This window comes from Habropoda laboriosa, unplaced genomic scaffold, assembly GCF_001263275.1.
Source record: "Habropoda laboriosa isolate 0110345459 unplaced genomic scaffold, ASM126327v1 scaffold22, whole genome shotgun sequence".
Classification (NCBI taxonomy): domain Eukaryota; kingdom Metazoa; phylum Arthropoda; class Insecta; order Hymenoptera; family Apidae; genus Habropoda; species Habropoda laboriosa.
In genome coordinates this window covers 8,385,581-8,405,822 of record NW_017100261.1, presented here as the reverse complement: position 1 = coordinate 8,405,822, position 20,242 = coordinate 8,385,581, and the positions used below count along the sequence as shown (strand labels likewise).

Here is a 20,242-nt window from a genome sequence, read left to right as displayed (position 1 = left end):
TTTTTTTATATACATACATTTTCCGAACCGCGAACCGACGACGATCTCGCAATTCATCGTCGCGACACTCTCTCGATCTTTTACGAGAAAACTGAAGGATCTGTGAAGGCTTTCCACGGTTTCAATTGCTTAAAATCGAACTCCGTTTCGTTTCTTTTCGTAGTTTTTTTTTCTTCTTTTTCTCTTAATACGTCGTCGTCTCCTCGATTCACCTCGAATCGAATTTGGTTGCACGCGCAAGAATTTACGTACCATTTCCGATTTCCGGACCCCCGATCGTGCTCCGTTTTTTTTCTTCTCTTGCTACCTCGTGAAACCTACATACATCTCTCGGTAGATCGATACAAAAACTAACTTTTCGCCTTTTTTGTATGTATTTTTTTTTTCTTTTAGTTGCTTTTGTTTTTCTTAATTTCGCTTAATTACGCGTCTCACTCTTGTCGCTTAGCAAATAACGTACATGCTCGGAATAGCCGCACGATGTTTTTTGTTTTTTTTTTTTTAAACACATGTTTTTTTTTGTTCGCGTTTTGCTCGATATTTAACCCTAATATTGTTTTTAACCATTTTTTTGCATTTTCACCTCTTTTTCTTTTTCACCTGTTTCGCTATTCGCTTGTGTGTGTAACCTCGCCCTCGCTTTCTTCCCCTCCCCGTGAATGCTATGCTCTTTTCCGCGGCTGCTCTACGTACAACACGTGTACATTATACCGGTTTCATAATGCGCAATATCTCTTTTTTTTTTCTACACGGTAGTAGCATTTCTATCTCTCACTCTCTCGTATATTTTTCTCCCTGTTTTCGCGCACTGATCGTTTCATCGATATTAGCAGACAGTGGCTAAATAGTTGTCTATCGGTCTTTTTTGTTTTTTGTTAGCAGTGATAGCAGAGTACAACTTTCTTTCTTCCGTTCCTTCTCTGCCACGTATTCCTCCTACGAATAATAATAATAACCATAATAATAATCATAACAATAATCGTACTCATAATCATAACGGTAATAATAATAATCGTAATGATAATAATCGTTCTCGCACGCCCTCTCGATCAGTAACAACAATCCTAATCTCTCTCTCTCTCTCGCTCTCTGTTTCTTCCCTTTTGTTTTTTTTTCTTTTGTATAATTAGTTACGCGTACTCCTTAGGCCCGAACCTTTGCTGGCAGATTAGTCCTAGACCGGTTTTTGTGTGTATAGATTAATCTATAAAAACGTCGGTGTTATTTTATTTTTATTTATATGTATATATAATATAATATTATTCAGGATGACGTGAGGGGATGTAAAATAATGACAGAAAACTATCTCTCTCTTACATGAAAAATAGGTACTTCTGTTTTCCTCGCACGTGTGTAGGTGTATATGTTTACATATGTATATGTATGAAACGCATGTATATAATATTCCTAGATATCTTACGTGGGTATTTATATATTTATATATGTATATATGTATATATGTACATGTATGCATAACATCACGTATGCACGAGAGGTGTACACGTTCAACTAGGAAACGAATGGCACGTTTCTTTCACCCGCCAGTGTGTGTCGTCGTCAGTGAAAAGTGTACGTCAATGTGTATATATAATATATGTATATATAATACCTCAAAGTAACAAGCAACGTTGCTATTTATAAATTAGACTCTTAGAGCGTTCATTTAATTGTTTAAAGAAGAGTATTATTGTTAACAGATGCGACCTACAGTTCAGTTGAGTTAACACGTGGAACAGTGGTTCCTGAATCTCTTTTTATTGCTATTACCTGAAAATTCTTTCCCTTTTCCCTTTTCAAGCAATTCACTACTCACAGAATCCTATTCAACGAAATTTCACTCAACTATTAAGTTACAAGAGAACTCGAGTTGTTTCTATTTTTCAGAATTTTCAAAAGAAAATCGTAGAAATTCGTCGATAATGAAACTCGAGCTCAGGAGCCACTGACCTGAAAAATATTTCATCGGAACCGAGCTTCTCTCTTTCGCTACGAGTACACTAAATATCATCAGACAAATTTAACAGTCATATTAAACTTTCAAAGACGCAAAGAATAACACTGCTAAAACATACGCGTCAACAGCTACAAAAATAATACAGTTCGATCGTACGATCTCGATTCTCCACACGTTAGATATCCAGCTCGTGTTATTTTCGAAAAGTATTCAGCCGATTGCGAACTCAATTAGAAGCAGCTCTTCAAGGATCGTCACTGTGTGTGAGACTGTCCGTAACAGTATCGGTGTTGTCGGTGTTTAACCCTTCCTCGCGTTACAGTTTGAAACGTTACATAATATCTTGCAACACGGTATTGACCACTATGCATACTTTATATGTATATTTATGTATGTGTATATATATGTATGTATATATAATATGTGTATCTGTTCTCATTTACAATACTTCGTAGAGTTTCTCATTATTATTATTATTTTTTTGTTAATCTGCCTAGTTTTTCTCTTGTTATGCGGTAGTGGATGTAATAATCATTGCAATGATAATCGGTAACAATAATAATAATTTATTACATAATATTTATAGCTTCCTCGCTCTCTCTCTCTCTCTCTCTTCTTTTGTTCGCGCTTCTTATAGTACATCGCGTTTCTCGCCCGAATAAAAAGATACTTTCTCTCTCGCTCTCGCTCGCGTTCCACATTATTTAAATCTTATCTCTCATTCATTGACGTGCGTATTATTCCCCCTTATTTAGTCGTGACAGCCCAAAGAACACTCAACAAGTTAACACGATCTTTGGGCCTTCGATTTTAGACTTTATAATTATTAATTTTCTTCCTTTTGTAGAACGACTTAATATCTTCTCTCCCACCCCTTTAATTCCCCCTCCCTTCCGTGAAATTTTCGTACCTCTACATTCTCGTCTTTTCTTTTTATTTTATTTCCATCCATCTCGGTTCCCGTGGCCCGTTGAATCTCTCGTCTCAGGACGGTCTTCCTAAACTCCGATTTTTTTTTAATTGAATAGAACTCGTATTCGCGTTACAATTATTGGCGTATTATCTACAAGCGCTCTCTCGAAGCGATTCGAGACGCTTTTTTTGTTTGTTTTTCATTTTGTCTTTTACTTCGAAAATAAAACTGGAGCTATCTGGAAGAAGCGAGTTCCGAATAATACAGGCGTGCTCCGTCGTTATTCTTGAAATTAGGATAGATTAGCCGCGATAAATGAAGACATCTTCTTTGTTTCCCCATTTCAATATCCCTTCACTCCTTCATTGTGGGATCCTGTCTTTCGATTACCAACACTTGCGGAATATTGCATCTTCCTCTCGTTTGCTCTCTTCTTCTTCTCTCTTTGTTCTCTTCCGTCTCTTCGTCTCTTCTTTCTTAAAACACTCGCACGGGACTGTTCAACGATACGAAGCTAAAGTTAAAACAAGTTTTAACAAACTTACAAATTGAAATATCTCCTCGTCTTACGAGTACGTTTCCGAATTCCTCCCCTCCTTTCTACATGTTAGTTAGTTGTCTTAGGAAAAAAAAAAAAAAAATAATAAAAGTAAAAATAAAAACAGAAATAGAATCCTAATCGTTCGTGTGTATAGTATATCATATACTCTCCTCTCCTCACCCTCTTCGTTCACCCCCAAATTTTCTTCTGTTTTTTTCTTTTTGTTCTCATCTTCTTCCTAAAGTGCGAAACGTCGGCTTTGCAAAATCACAGAGAATTACGCATCGTTTAAACACTGTCGTTTAGGATTTTTTTTTCTACCTAGTCCACGATGGGCTACGTACGCTCTATAAATTTCTAGGCCTGCTCTTCGTCGTCGTTGAGGTCTTCATCTATGTCGTCGCGTCGTTTTCATTCGCCTGGTGCGACGCCACACCGTCGATGAAGAAGACTCGCGGCAGGAATTTAACGGCTCCTTGTTCTCCGATCGATGACACAGCCGACTGATAACGATAATTCCTTTCTTCCTATCGAGCTCTTACGTCCTTTCTCGTGCTATCTTGATCACCCTTCCATGGCAACGATCCGTTCACATTGTTCTCCGTTCTTCGTTCGTCGATCGTTTCGCTCTTATATTTATTGCTGTTTAAATCGAACGTTTCGCCGTGGAGAAAAAAATTTTCTTCGAAACGAGGTTCTTTCTTTACTTTCTTTTCACACGTGTGCTGCTGCTGTGCCATCGTTGGAGAACCTCGGGATACATTTTGGTCCGCACAATTTTACGCGTAGATCCTGGACTGGAACGTGCCGTCGGGTTAATATAAGAAGGCGCTAGAAACCGATTGCTAGAAGACTACTGGCATGGCGTATATCTATGTATAGTAGACTGCTTCTAGTGTAGCGTCCAGAATCTAGGCTTAAAATGGCTACCAACGATCCGATCGACAGTGAACAGAGCCACTGTCGCGCATGGAGCCGTTAGTATCTCTCTGTATGCTAGTCTAACGAGTGTCGTCATTGATACGAGTCCTTGCGGAAAGTGTCGCTCTTGTGGAAGACCCGTCGCCCCTCCCTCGAGAGCTCCTGGCACGCGAAACTGTTCTCAGACTTTGGTCTGGGTAACGGGCAAGTTGGAAGAGTCCTCAGCTCCATGCTGTGCACCTGGAAACATAGTTTTTTACGTTAGTATATCATCTTGAAGAGATTGTTGGTGGTTTGAATATTGTTAACGAATTGTAAGTACAAAAGTGTATTTCTTTCAATTTAGTCAAGTTGAGATATTAAACCATATTGTGTTAGATAGTGTACATAGTATATTGTTTTATTGTGTCTTGTTTTATTAAATATATGAAGATTGTAATAATCTAGGCATTAAATATTTTGTAAAATAAATATTCTGCTTTTCATCACTGTGATGTTTGTTATTTTATTAAGTACATAGAGATTGTGATATTGAAATTGTTAAGATGCAACCAATCTTGATAAATGAACTTTGATAAGAAGTGATGCTTTTCCACTATCTTGATTCAACTCTGGCTTTCTAAGGCACACAGACTCTAAAACAAAGCAAACTGTGATTGGTATAGTAAATTTTCTGTACAAGACTGTTTAGTAACATAAAAGTAGAGAAGACAAATAATTAGTATACGAAAATTTAGGTAAAAATTGTCTAATCAAACTAGCACTAGTTTGACTGAAGATAATGGAAAAGTATCTAATTAATAGAACGATCGAGAAGAAGAAAGAGAAAATTCTACAATGTTTTTCATAACATAGCTGCTTATTTACTAAAATTACTTTTAAATTGTCGCTTGAGAATTGTTATGTAGAATAACTTCATAATAGAAATTTTTTCCTCGATTTCCTCAAAGTAAGGTCCAATGGAATCTTTTCATTCTTTTTCTCACCCTTTCGGTTATTTAAACGTCATATACAGAAATCATTTATGTTTCTAAAATGTACGTATCTCGCCATTTTGGTGAACAGTGGAAAGAGTTAATAGACGAATACCAATAAACGTAACAAATGTGAAAAATTTTTCAAATTTTCACGGTAAAAATGATGCGAATTTTGAATGGTAACACTGTAAAATCAATTTACCGATTCTTCACTGGCACTAGCATGCGCAGCTTGCTCCGCGAGCGCGTTTACCACGGCGTTTATCGTTTTCGACTCGCTGCCAAGATCCTCTTCGCGGTGAGCCACCAGATTCGGATTCTTGCCGATTTTGTTTAACCTAAAGAGAGAGCACAGTTAAGCGTAGGGAATGTTGCACAGAACACAACCAACGATAATTCACATCGATCGACTTACAAACCGTTTAGCAGTACAGGTATTCCCTAAAAAATCGAACGTTATTATTCCGCCGCGACTTGCAACAGACTTTTTTTTATTATTCGTTTCTAATACCACTTGCACCGCTAAAGGTTTCACAATGTAAGGTACAAGACTGGGTAAAAGAAATTCAGTAGCTTTGAAATGCTTCCCGCAGAATCACATTTTGTTAACCTTGAAAACTGATTCGTTTTAACCCCTCAGAAGTGGAAATTGTTAACACGGAGTGTTTTTAGTCTTTCTTTACCTGCAATCTTCTCTAAACAGGTGCACTCGTGACGTTAATTTTATGGAAATTGTTCGGTACAATATCGGAACTGAAGGAGATCATTTTTGGAAGTAATGTGCTGCGAGTGAAATTGAACGAACAGGGTTAAAAATTTGCATCTTAAATTTCTTTTCACAAATTAAATATAGAGAATAAATGGAACATGCAAGTAGGGAGATATAAAATTGCATAGATCATTTTCTAAGAAGATTGTTTCGTTCGTTTCGTTTCGTACAACTACTAACTCATTATCAGTTGCACGCAGAAACTTCTAAATCACGAATTTAATTAAAAACTCGATAAGTTCACGGTAGATGCGGTTGTTTAAAAACGAGGGGTTAAATCGTCGAATAAATTGAACGCAAAGTGAATAATAAATTTCATATGCCCACTACACAGAACTGAAAAGGAAAGGCTGAGTTGTTGACAGAAAATATTTCGGTGCGTTGTTAAATCACATAAGAAAACACGTACGTACTACGACACTGCAGACCAATAGAAAAGGTGCTTGAACGGTGCATTTGTTTCAACAAATCATAATAATCGATCCTCTATGTGAAGCCAAACGGAAATGTGACTCTGCGGAGATGCAGCGGAACCGAGAATTCAAACTCATTTGTAAAAAGTATGTTTGCAAAATTATGAATATAACATTACTATGTAAGTGAATGTGTCGAGAGTGTGGAAGATATTTTGTCGCGGTGTTTCTATACACGCTTGTCTCATTACTTTTCTATTCTCGAACGAAATCCGTTCGACGTCGCGGCACGTCCCCGTGTCGTACGAAAAGATCGACTCTCGTCGAACGCAAAACCGAGTGTCGTACGAGAGAACGAAAAAAAAAAAAAAAAAAAAAAAAAAGAAAAAAAAAGATGAAGAAAAACCGTAACACTTATCGGGATACCCTCTCAACTCATTGGGGACGCGTATCCAAAAACCGAATACGCGTCCCTCTGATCGCAAGTTAGTGCGCTTTCGTTGTTAAACTTTCTCCCCAAATAAGATAGAAATATAGATTCTGCACTGTCACGTTCAATAAAGAGAGATTCTTCAATCGGCAAATATAACGGAGTCAATAACGAGTCAATACAAATCAAGGTTTCATTCTTTTTCATTTCTTTTCTTTGTGTGTGTAAAGTGTATGCAGAACAAGCACATCGAGTTGAAACCAGCACAAAGAAATTAGAAATAAATTATGTCGTAATAATAACAACAACAACAATAATAATAACAGTAACAATAATAATCGTAATAATAATATGTCGAAGAGAAAAGCGAATATGAATGTTTTTGAAGAATAATAATAATCGTAATAATAATAATAATAATAACAGGAATAATAAGAATAATAATCATAAGAATAATAAGAATAATGACTGATAGAACTCGCTTCGTCGGACAGTACACAATGTTCAGCAAAATCAACATGGAAGTGGGAGTGATGATTGACATCTATTAGCACACCAACTCGATAGAACAAACCTAACCAAAGCTTATACCTCTCGGCGGCAACGCTTTCCATCGTTCTGCGCATTAACGGATACTGGTCCAGCACGGCGTTGAAATGATCCACCGAGAGGCTGAAGAGATTGCAGTAGGTCTCTGCGCGGACCGAGGCGACCCTCCTCGCGTTCGTCAGCAGGCAGATCTCGCCGAAGTACGAGCCGTCTGATAGCGAGGTGGCTACGTCGCCGTTCGCCATCACGATATCGACAATGCCTTCTTGTATGAAGTACATTTTAGAGCCGATCGTACCTTCCTTGATGATGATATCACCTGGAGAACACGATCACCAACGTCGTTACCATCGTGCTTTCTCCATCGAGAATCGAGATTACAGTTACACTCCTTCGGGGGGCATTGATTAGCTTCCCTTCGATCGGACAAGGAGTAAGCTTTCTCGCACAGTTGGAAAGTGAGAATTTACTGAGCACTGAGAAAGCACTGAGAAAGCACTGCCTGAAAGTTCAGGATCGTGGGCTTTTTTTGGATTTGCACACGGTGTCACAGAGTGCAATATTTTCGTTACCGTTGAAACTGGGGCAGATAGGAAAATTTGCATATCTGGTGTATTCGAATATCAGTGGAATTCGGAATTCAACTTTGAATAGTTTAACTAAATCGAATTATTCACATTGTCCGAATATTCCGGATTATTCGAATTTTCCGAATTATTTGAAATATCCGTATTACTCGAATAAAGAATTCCTGTTTGAAATTATCCGAATTATTGGCATAAGGAATTCGAAATAATCCGAATTATTCGAAGAGTTCAACTATTGCTAAATACCACGCAGTTTTCTCTGCTTTGGCCACTTCATACATAGGTTTCTTACGTGAATTACGATCTTCCTACATAATACTAGCAAAATTGAGGAAATCTCTCGAAGCCGTGAAGCCTATTTCACACAACGTTTAGAGCCCATCGAACGAGGATTACCGAACTTTTGCCGAAGTTCGAGGATTATCGATATTTCTAACGATTCTACGACGATCTTGTACGATGTGAATAATCGATACCTGGCTGGAAGACTTCGTATCTCAGTTTGGTAACGACATCCGAGACAAAGTTCGAATCGGCGTTTGCAAAGAATGGCACGGACGCGACTAACGATCTGCAGTTGTAGTTGATCACGTCCTGAAACGAAAAGGCAAAGAAACGTGTTAGAATTTCGCCGGGACAAACGATGAAATCGGTAGACCCATGGGTCTCTCTCGTTCCCGCTCGTACTTCTCTTAGTTTCTCCGAGAGCTCTCCAAGGATCAACTCCTCGTCGAAGAATTTTCCCTGGTAGCGGTGCTCGAAGTACTCCGTGATCCTCTGTCTCATTTCTCGTGGTAACTTCCGGTAGGCCATGTATTCCTCTACTTGTTTCACCTGATTTCATCAGAAATCGTTAATTGCCATTTGTCGAGAAATTTCAGCAGAAATCGTTCATTTCCGTTCGTTGGAATTTCAACAAAAATTATTAATCTCCGCTAATTGAAATTTGTGCAATCATTTTTATTTCCATTCCGTGAAATTTCAACAGAAATCGTTAATTTCCATGCAGTGACATTTAAGTGAAAATTACAAATTTTCGTTTATTGAAATTTCAGCAAAGATCGTTCGTTTCCATTCTTAATGCTCTTTTGATTAATCTTCGTTTAAATTTATGCAAAAGATCGTTAGAACTCGGCGTAGAAAAAATTTAACGCCGATATCGAACGTGTCCTTTGGATATTTCAGTATTCTACCTCTTTTGAACATTTGATATTACTTTCAGCTTAACGAAAAGGAACATATCGGTATTTCACTTCTTTGGAAACCTAATATTCCATCGTGAAATAACGTTCGTATAAATTTAACTTCGTCTTTTAATACTATTTAATTTCATTCGTTTAAATTCAAAATATTATTATTAACAATATTCTTCTTTCTTCGTGCATAAATATTAGTGATTCCAATATTGCCTCCTCGTTAAAAGACAAAGTTGTTTCATTCTTTAGTATCGAGGAAAGCACTCGAGCAGTATTTCGATAAAAACGAAAATAAAGAAAGTCAAGGAAGATACACGGGATGGTAAGTACGGTTAACGATCTCCATACACTTAAAGCTAGGTTTCATTTACTTTCGCGAACTTAGTTGAAAGTTGGAGTTTCCCGGGAAACGTCGTTAGATATATTTCAAGTTTCGACGCCGTGCGAAAAAATTAAAGACCGAACTTCGCGAGAGGCAAGAAGGTAAATAAACGGTAAAAGAGATTCCTTCAATGAAATTCTCCAAGTTCGCTCGTTGAATGTTAACTACCTTCTCGCGGTATTGTCTTCTGGAGGAATCGAGAGACTGAATGAGATTCGTCGCGTGTCCGAGGAAAAGTGCATAACAGGTAGCACCGCTGATCATGCTGAGCATAGTGAGCCACATGTCGGTCAAGGACTGAGGCGGAAACCTCCCGTATCCTATGCAGAGCATGTGCGACATGGCTTTGAAAAGGGCCCATGAGTATTGTTCCAGCCAAAACGAGTCCTGGAAAAAAATCACGGTAGAATATTACGACAGTGATGCTTCGACCACTTTCTAGTTTCACACTGTGTCAGAACTTTCACTATATTGTCAAATTATATGGAGTAAGGTGTGAGACTTTAGTGAGCTAAGTACAGTGAGCGAGAGAATTTTCTTCAAGAATCTTTCATATTCTTAGTATTTTTTTTTTGGCTCAAATGAAAACGGAATGCTGTGCCTAACATGCCTCTTACCAGCATCCATCGTGGATATATTTATTTTTTCAAGTTCTATTTACCGTTCAATTAAGTTACGCAGAATTAAAAGACGTGGAAATATTTGAACGTCAAACAATTATGAGAAAATGCACCGAATTAATTTACACGGCTAATATTTGTCAGGTTGGTGATTTAGATGGTTTTTTGTTTCGTTAGATTCTGGTCAGGGTGTATTCTATATCCAAGAACGACGTCAGAATGGACTCATTAGAAAGGGAAAAGCCATTAGCAAAGAAAAGAATTTTAAAAGATAAAAGGAAGAGCTTAGGATTCTTCTCTTGTTTTTTTAGAACGTTGCATTGTGCTTTGTTCTTTGAAACTTCTCGTTCAGAGGACGAGAAATCAGTTGTGCCAGGGGAGGAAATTAGGAAAGCCGGAAGAAATGTTATGAAATCCAGCATCGTTAACCTTATTCCCTGAATTTTTATAATTACATATCATACTTAATGAATTTATCATTCATCTCCCCCTTAATGATCATTGCACTTTGTTCAAAGAATTGAAGCTTCTCAAGGAGCCATTTTATTTTCAATTCTTTTCATCGATCAATTTCTAGCTAAATTCACACGTAACCTTCTTATCAACTTCAAAACGTTCGTCTTCTTATCACCTTTAAAACGCTCGACAGCAGTGCTTGAGTTAAGAAGGTAAACACTTCACAATTAAACTCTCAGCATCCAGTATTTAACTTTAAAGTTGAGAAGAAGGTGAACGCTCCGAAGTTCAACACTCAACATTTAGCGCTCAATTTCAAAATTGAGAAGAAGGTGAACGCTTCAAAGTTAAGCACTCAACATTTAGCGCTCAATTTCAATGTTGAGAAGAAGGTGAACGCTCCGAAGCTCAACACTCAACATTTAGCGCTCAATTTCAAAGTTGAGAAGAAGGTGAACGCTCCGAAGTTCAACACTCAACATTTAGCGCTCAATTTCAAAGTTGAGAAGAAGGTGAACGCTTCAAAGTTAAGCACTCAACATTTAGCGCTCAATTTCAAAATTGAGAAGAAGGTGAACGCTTCAAAGTTAAGCACTCAACATTTAGCGCTCAATTTCAATGTTGAGAAGAAGGTGAACGCTCCGAAGTTCAACACTCAACATTTAGCGCTTAATTTCAAAAGTTGAGAAGAAGGTGAACACGTAAGGTTAAGTACTCAACATTCAGTTCTCAACTTTAAAAGAATTTAGTAATTTTGTGGTTCAATCGGTTCCTGAAAAGATGAAAGATTCGTGATCGAATTAACGTTAGCACTTACTTGTAATTCATTAATGGCGACCCATGAGTTACTAGGAAACCCTTGGAGCATGGGGACCAGGAATTGCAGGCAGCCACTCCAGTGGCCGATTAGGAGCATCATGCAAATCAGGTTAAAAATCCGCATGAACACCGACGCCATATTCAGGAACTGCCAACAACAACGACAAAGGTTTATTCTCGTGCCAGCTCGGGGGGCCAGGATCTTGTTCACACTTCAGTTAAAAACTTCTCTCGTTATCCAAAGCTCCGGTTGCGTAGTGTACAGCAAATAAGCGAGTGTTGCACAAAAACGCGTCAAATATTAATTCACTGAATACATTGTCAAAACTATCATAGTAATTGTTATCCAAAGTCTGAGTCAAGGACCAAGTAAACTACCTGACGTTTCGACGTTCAGACCCGAAGCTGTCGCCTTCATCTTCCTCCGACAGTTTTCTATACTCAACGAATTTAATTTTTTTATCCGTTTAATTGTCAAAGAAACTTTTCAATTTTCGAATTTTTTTTTAGAAAATTTCTAACTTCCATTTACGCACTGAAATCATTCTTTTTTGGGCGGGAATTTTAAAAATTAGATAATTTAATTTATTTATTTTTTTGGGGGGGAATGATGCTAAAGAGGGAAGACGATATCTCGAGTCTGAAGACGAACGATTTCAGTGTCTTTTCTTTCCTAAGTAGTCTTCACTGTTCATACTTCCGGGTTTCAGTTTTCAGTTCAAAAAGCATGCTACATTAGAAAATACGCATCACGTGGCACACAAAAGAACAAGTCAATGTAACCTAAAAAAACGTTTATAATAATGATTACTCTACGAATGCTCTAACAGAAGAAACAAAAATGTATACAATATATATATGTACGTATCAGTCATTTGCACTGTTTAGGCCAAGATTCTCAGACCCGCTTATGGGCCGGACCTGTTCAGGACAAGTTCTGGCGTTCGGTACAGAGAAAAACTAAACGATCATCGATCGTCCTCGATCGATCGAAACGTGAACTGCAAACTGTTCAGCTGAACAGTGCGCCATAAGCACGATATGGGAATCCAAGTCCTCACTAATAAAAGAAGCTGGAGAGCGCAGAAACCATTCTAACAGGAGTACAATTGTATTCGTAAAGTTTCGACAAATTTTTCTTGCTAAATAACAATCATAATTTAGTCAACACGTTGAAAAAACTGTTCGTAATTGTACGAATGATGATAAATTTCAGAAAATTTGCATCGAATACGTTTTATTCGGAGTTTCTCTTCTAACAATTATTTTAGTTACCGAATCAGCTTCGCTGCGATTTAAAAATACATCCTCTTAATTACTCTTTACAGTAAGCCCCGGTTTTATTCTCTTCTGATAAACAGGCGCGCTCTCTCCGAATAATTACGAACAGTATTTTATCCAGGAACAAAAAAAAAAAAGAAAAAAGACAAAGTATAACGCACGTTTAACGATCGAACGTTTTTTTCTCTCCCTTTTTTTTTCTGTTCCAAGTGGAAAAATTCCGGGGAAAAATTGACAACGCTATCCGGTTAAACCACAGCCGCTTTTTAAACAAATTCTGCGAATACTTCTCGCTTTTAGTAACGAGGTACTATTTACCCACCGGAGTTTAATGAGAATAATCTTTTGAATTTGAAAAATGTTCCGCACCGAAGGAGAAACTTGCGGGAAATCTGCGGCAATTAATTTCCCGAATAATTCCGACCGATTCGAGAGATTCTCATTGACGCGTGCACGCGAAAAAGGTTTGCTTGCTTCTCGATCGCGAGTTCAGGCGGCAAATTAAACGTGTTAATAAGAGATTTATCGGAACCGATTAACGAACGGAGTAAAGATCGATTAACGAAGGAGAATGGAATAAAACAGGCGTAAATCCAACGTACGTACGCGTTTCCGATTTTTCCATTCGAGGATATAAACACCACGTCGAAATTTTACAGCGAGAGATGTACACGTTTATCGAATTATTCATGCAATTCGACCGCGGCCGGATCTTCAACGAGAGCGATTTGAATTTCAAAAAAGACACGCCAACCAAGTCACGCTAGACGTGTTTTTTCTCTCTCTCGGAATGACACGAGAATTATTTACGATTTCCCGATCGACATTAGCAAGAAATCGACACATATTTCTTCTTAATTACTGCTGAACTGTGATCAACAAGCGATCTATCTTCGGTTCTTTTTATAGAAAGATTACCGGCGAGTGTAGTATTGCAAACTTGAAACCTGCTGGAACGTATAGTAGAACTTCGTTTGTATAAATGAACTATCGAATCTCATTAGATGATTGCTCTATTCGTTAAATTTTTACTCTTAAGCGAATCACTAATGTTCGATAGATTAGCAGCTTTAAAAAAAAAAAAAAAAAAGGTGAATTCTCCGTACATTTACATCGACACGAGACAAATTTCTATAATCACCTTTCAAGTTACAGAAAAATTCACTTTCGGAAAACGGATCATTTCGGCTCGATCGATCCTTCCCAACGTTAAATCTCAATTTTCACCGAAACTTATTATTCCCAGAGCAGTAAAATTATCTGTTTACTTCATTCCCTTATTTTCACTTCGAAGCAAGGAAGTTCCATCCAACGATACTCTCCAATAACGAATTTACACAAAAAAGAATGCGTCGCGCCGTTGCAAAAGAGAGAGAGGAAAAAAGAAACCGAGTAATTAGACCGAACGAGTGCAGCTACACCGTCGAGACTTAAACAAATAGACAAACGAAGTTCCATCGTACGAGCGGTGGCGAAAATTTAGCAATTTTTCCCCTGTGGAATCCTCTGATCTGGAAAGAGAAATAAACGAAGTAGGAGTAAAAAAGAAAGAAGAGGGAGAGACTGAGTTGGTAATTAACTTCAGAGATCCCCCTATCGAGAGTGCTTTCTGCGCTCTCCAATCGATCCAGGGGCTATAGTCTAAGGATCGGTATCAAGGGGGTTCGATGATGTGCGTATCGTGTGTATGTACAGCACACGTTATCGCGCGCGCGCGCGTTTCCGTTTCCGGCGCGAACGAGCGCGCGCGCGCGCACCAAAGGAAGCCCGATCGCGGGAAACGATCTCTGACCCCGTAATCCGCGGCCAAATCTCGGCAACTTTTCCAATTTAACCAAGCAACGGCCCGATAATCAGCCAAGGCCCTTCGACGTTATCGTTCTTATTGTTGCTCTAATTCCGAGCCCTTTCGAAACTTCCTCGATCTTCGCCTGGGAACCCCCGCGAGATCGCATCGAGACACGCTATCTGTGCGCCAGCCAAACGACGATAGGGTGCTGGCTAAAGGGGAAAATTAGCGGGAACGCGATAGCGGAAGTTGGACAGTGGAGGGACTTTGGCGGTGCGCTTTGCACTTCCTCCTCGTGGAACACAGTGATACTGATTAGTTTTCGATACCGGTGAAATTGGAAGAGGATATTATTGTTCTATGTTCGGTATTATTTTAGAATTCGGTGATGAGCAACCCGTGTGGATTTGCTGTCTGGAGAAGTTGTGTGTGTACGTCGTTTCAATTAGTTGAAGCGATCAATTGCATATACGAATCTACGAATTAATTTTTATTTTCCAAAAGATTGTACAGTTTCGGTATAGATACTATGATAAAAGCTATAGTAATAGCAGCAACAATTTTTATTTTTCGCATGATATGTATATGAATCTACGAAATAATTTTTATTTTTGAAAAATTTGTATTGTCTAAGAATAGATAACGTGATAAGAACTATAGTGATAGCAGCAGCAGCTCGTAAATTCGAAAAAGTGTCTACATTTTTATCTGTATCCTTTACTTTCGATTACACATGCTTTACTACATATTCTCCTGCAAAAATTAATCGCGACTTTTACGGATGAAAAGTGTATTCATTATTATCTATATTGAAAATAACAAATTCCACCCTTGTTCAATTAATAAATTAAGTTTTCTAACCTAACCTAACTTTCGTTGCTTCAACTTTTCGCAATTATTAATTTGTATCCTCCGCTAAAGATTAGTCGCGATTGTTATCAATAAAAACTGTCCTCATTATCACCTACGTTGAAAATAAAAAATTCCACCCTGCAGATTAACAATTTCTAACCTAACCTAACTTTCGTTGTTTCAACTTTTCGCAATTATTAATTTGTATCCTCCGCTAAAGATTAGTCGCGATTGTTATCAATAAAAACTGTCCTCATTATCACCTACGTTGAAAATAAAAAATTCCACCCTGCAGATTAACAATTTCTAACCTAACCTAACTTTCGTTGTTTCAACTTTTCGCAATTATTAATTTGTATCCTCCGCTAAAGATTAGTCGCGATTGTTATCAATAAAAACTGTCCTCATTATCACCTACGTTGAAAATAAAAAATTCCACCCTGCAGATTAACAATTTCTAACCTAACCTAACTTTCGTTGTTTCAACTTTTCGCAATTATTAATTTGTATCCTTCGCTAAAGACTAGTCGCGATTGTTATCAATAAAAACTGTCCTCATTATCACCTACGTTGAAAATAAAAAATTCCACCCTGTAAATTAACAATTTCTAACCTAACCTAACTTTCGTTGTTTCAACTTTTCGCAATTATTAATTTGTATCCTCCGCTAAAGATTAGTCGCGATTGTTATCAATAAAAACTGTACTCATCGTTGCCTACGTTGAAAATAAAAAATTCCACCCCGCAGATTAACAATCTCTAAATAAACAAATTACGTCTCTGATTGTACAAACAGTTGCAACGATCCTTACAGCTTATCGAGTGTGCAAAAAAAAGGGGTTGCTCGTCACAGTTATAATGGATTAGCGATTTAACGTGGTTTATCGTAGCGCTGTGTGGTTTGCGGTTAGTTATTACGCAATATACGTAACACCATATGATCCAGTAATTTAGAGTGCTCTATTACACTTCACTGTAAAAAAGAATACATGTAGCATAATGCTATCCAGCGATTCGAAATACACTTGTACCCGTTATATTTTGGAAAAGAATTTTGTACAAATGTTTCTTCAAGGTATAGCTTCCAATGATCGGAGTACGTGAGGAAAAACGTAATACTACATGGATCTACCGTGCGTTTGTTATCGCTTCGTGAAAAAATGTATAATTTGTTTATTTATGCGTAACTTAGTATTTGTGTTTCTCAACTACGTAGTAATACGTGATATGAAATTGATCGTCAACTGCGTAGACCGTGATTCACCTCGTGTTATTCAAGAACACAGTACTACACGATCAATGTCAATTTACAAGGAACGCTGTATTACGTAACAGGTTCTGCTATGCAAGAAACGTAGTGCTACGTGATTGATTGAGTTCTGTGGGAAGTGTTATTCGACGTGATCGACATTGTTAAGGGAAGGAGATGTGACACTGCTACAATACGTCCTTTTTTCTTTTCTTTTTTTGTGAGGAATGTAGCACTATGCCTGTGATGCTTGATTCATGGCATCACGAATTCTTGTGCACTGTAAACGTTCCACTATTACCCTTTTTTCTCCACGTAATGGACATTCCTCTCTGACATATTATCGCAAGGTTTTTTTTTTTTTTTTTAAGCAATATTTAGCACCGGTAACTTCTATCTTTTCTACCGGGTGTTCGAGATTTCAAAACGTACGAAAGTAGGAAAATAATTTTCGAAAATTCAGATCAGGTCAATCGCTTATTTCTAATATTTCTTTGTACCATCTCAAACCGTGGCAAACGTCTTTAATTTTTCATAACAAGTTCATCCCTTTATACAGTTACTTTGATATGGAGATATGTTTATTATTGCTTTCTTTCTAAAATCCAGATGGGCTCAATCGCCATTTTTAATATTTCCTCACACCCTCTCAAACAGTGTCGAACATCTTCAATTTTCAACTTACCCTTTGTACAATTATTCGAAGGTACGTTAAAATACTCTGCGAATAAGATACTGCATCTAGATTCGCAACAACGATACTACTATCTTTCAGGAAAGGATCCATAGCAAACGCATGCACGATCTTTAACAGTTCCGAAGATTCTTTCGTCAAACTTCCGACGCATCTTGTACGAAAAATGCACCATTAAGGTACAATTGATATTTTCCCCACGTGTAGTGCTATGTTTTTTCACAGGATTATTGTTCTGTACAGCACGATATCGGATTCCGTTTCAAGAGGAACGTTATCGTCCACAGATAGCGTGTGTCAATGCATACGCAGGTCTCAATAACGAGGTAACAGAGCACCAAGGAACGCCTCCATTAAATCAGAACTGCGGTTCTGAATATCGGGCAATCACGGTGCGTGTATCACTGATCTCGAAATCGAATGGCGATAGTGGCAAACGCTGATCAAAGGAAATGCCAGATTCTCCCCCCACCCCTCCCCCTAGATTTCTCCCTGTCGTTCGACTATTGGGCGCGTCAAGAAGCAGAGATACGGTTGACGACACGCGTTCGCCCGCGTGATCAATGTAAATCGAAAAAGGAACCCCGGGATCGCCATTCGATCACGACAACAAAAGCGCACAGAATCCGGCTAACTAACGGCTGTAGAATGGTAAACGGCGCGTGTCACTAACATCACGATGATAGAGATCCAATGATGGCTGATATAGTCACAGTGTATTGTTTCTGCGCCTACTGGACAGTACGGGTAAAAAAAACAGGGCGATGAAAACTTACTGCTAGACCACAACTAGTTATCAATACATTACCTGGCATTAAAACAACAAAAAAACAAAGGAACAAACTAACAAACATTGTACGTCATGCGGTACACATACACGCACACGCGCGCGCGCGCGCGCGCTACACACGCCAGAGAGGGAGTGACACATATGTGTGTATGTATTTGTTGGACGGCACGCAACGACACACGACCAAAGAATGACAATTATTTTCTTTCATTTCCATTTTTTTCTTATTTGTCCTTCTTGTTACTATTACACAACGTGAGCTAATATCTAGGAAATATGTATATTTATGTATATCGTGTATATTTATATATAAATATACATGTATGTGGTATAGCCGGTGGAAGAAATATGTAGCAAAGTCGTGAAAATCGGCCAAGCGGCGAAGTTTGTACACGTTTGAACGTGTATCGGCGGAAACCTGGAAAGGATAAGGACTCGAAACCTCAGTTAGGGCTGGTACCAAGTACAAGTACCTCAGCTTTGACTCAGTCTTAATCGAGAAACGAAAAAATGTCACCGGTGAACCCGGCATTTAAATGTCTCTCGTTCCAACCGGCATTACTTCTCTCCTTGTATTACAACATTCTCGCTATTTTAATCGTACGATGTATTTGTACAATTTTAAACAACAACAATGCCTATTAATGTCGTTTCCTTTGCGTACGAAAAGAGAATTCGGCACTGGGTCATATTTGACCCGGCGACTGTCGACGGTTAACGCTTCAATTCACGACCCCTCGCTGTATTTCTTCCGCCGACTATACACACGATGCACGTGGGCTTTATATACCGTTCACGCATGGGAGCGCGCGCATAGTGGATATGCATACGCATGGCTCGAATCATTCAGTAAAACAAAAGAAAAACGGAAAAAAGATAACGAGACACAAACAAAGGAACGATATACATATACATATACATTGAAAGAACTGAACATCCAACCTTCTGTTCTACAAGAGACAGTCACAAGTCCATTTAAAAAAGACGAAAGCGTTGTCGTATAACACAACTCTCCACGGTTAATAAATGAACAGCTAAATGGTCATCAAAGAATGGTCAGTAACAAGTAACGATGATGGCGTTTGTAATATTGTACAAGTACGCGATCCGTGAGCATAAACGAACCCCGCGCACCGCCTTTTCGCAAAATCCATCGGAACGGCTCCCGCGGCGTGCAAGTGGACGCGCGCGGATCGCGTACAGGTGTGGCAACAGCGTTACTAATCAACGTAATTAACGAACAACACAGAAACCAAAACTTGAAAGAAAAGGAAAGTAACAAACAAACGAAACAACGCAACGACAATCGAACGGAACAGAGAAACAAGTGGAGAAACGGAAGGGGGGGGGGGGGGGGGGGGCGAGAAAAAAGGAAACAAAAAGAAAAGAGAACGCAAAAAACGAACGAACGAAAAATTAAAACACTTGAGAGATAGAGAGAGAGAGAGAGAGAGAGAGAGAGAGAGAGAGAGACTGAGGTATGAAAAGGAGGAGAAAACACCGATCAGGGCTGAAGTAGTTCCTCCCAGACGTTCGAGACGCGAGAGGGAAGACGGTCACGCAAGAAACGGAACGAAAGAGAGAGGGAAACAAAAACAACAAACAAGGAACAAAACGAAACGGAACAAAAAGTGGTATACACAAACGACGGTAGCAAAACGGGCGCGGAACGAAAAAGGAAACACAGAGAACCGAAAAGAACGGCAACGGAAACACGAAAGGAAAACACAAGATAACGGAGAGAGAGATAGAGAAAGATAGAGACAGAGAGAGAAAGGCAGAGATATAGATAGAGACAGAGAGTGAGAAAGATAGAGAGCGAGAGACAGAGAACGTAAAAAGAAACGCCAGCTGCCAAGTCAAATAATCATCAAGCGGCGAAAAAGCCAGGCTCTAAGCAACGAGAAGCAAGCCACCTCTTCCTCTCGCTATCGTTTCGTACATTCATATCTTTTTTTTTTTTCTGCTGTACCGTTTTTTCTCTCAACCGTTTTGCTTTACGCGTTTCTCTTTTTTTCTTTTTTTTTTTTTTTTCTTTTTTTTTTTTTTTTAGCATAATT

At 38.5% G+C, this 20,242-nt stretch overlaps 1 protein-coding gene across 1 annotated transcript in view; it reads right to left on the bottom strand.

Annotated features, from left to right (window-relative positions):
* Positions 1 to 2,221: 2,221 nt before the first annotated feature.
* Positions 2,222 to 20,242, bottom strand: part of LOC108572804 (potassium/sodium hyperpolarization-activated cyclic nucleotide-gated channel 2) — a 118,173-nt gene continuing 100,152 nt past the window's right edge. Inside the window, exons 7-13 of the mRNA XM_017935112.1 lie at positions 11,526 to 11,675; positions 9,801 to 10,019; positions 8,742 to 8,888; positions 8,531 to 8,648; positions 7,510 to 7,786; positions 5,509 to 5,644; positions 2,222 to 4,569 (exon numbers count right to left, since the gene is read on the bottom strand). Coding sequence (XP_017790601.1) covers positions 4,423 to 4,569; positions 5,509 to 5,644; positions 7,510 to 7,786; positions 8,531 to 8,648; positions 8,742 to 8,888; positions 9,801 to 10,019; positions 11,526 to 11,675 — 1,194 coding nt within the window. The 3' untranslated portion in view covers positions 2,222 to 4,422. The remainder of the gene's footprint in view (positions 4,570 to 5,508; positions 5,645 to 7,509; positions 7,787 to 8,530; positions 8,649 to 8,741; positions 8,889 to 9,800; positions 10,020 to 11,525; positions 11,676 to 20,242) is intronic.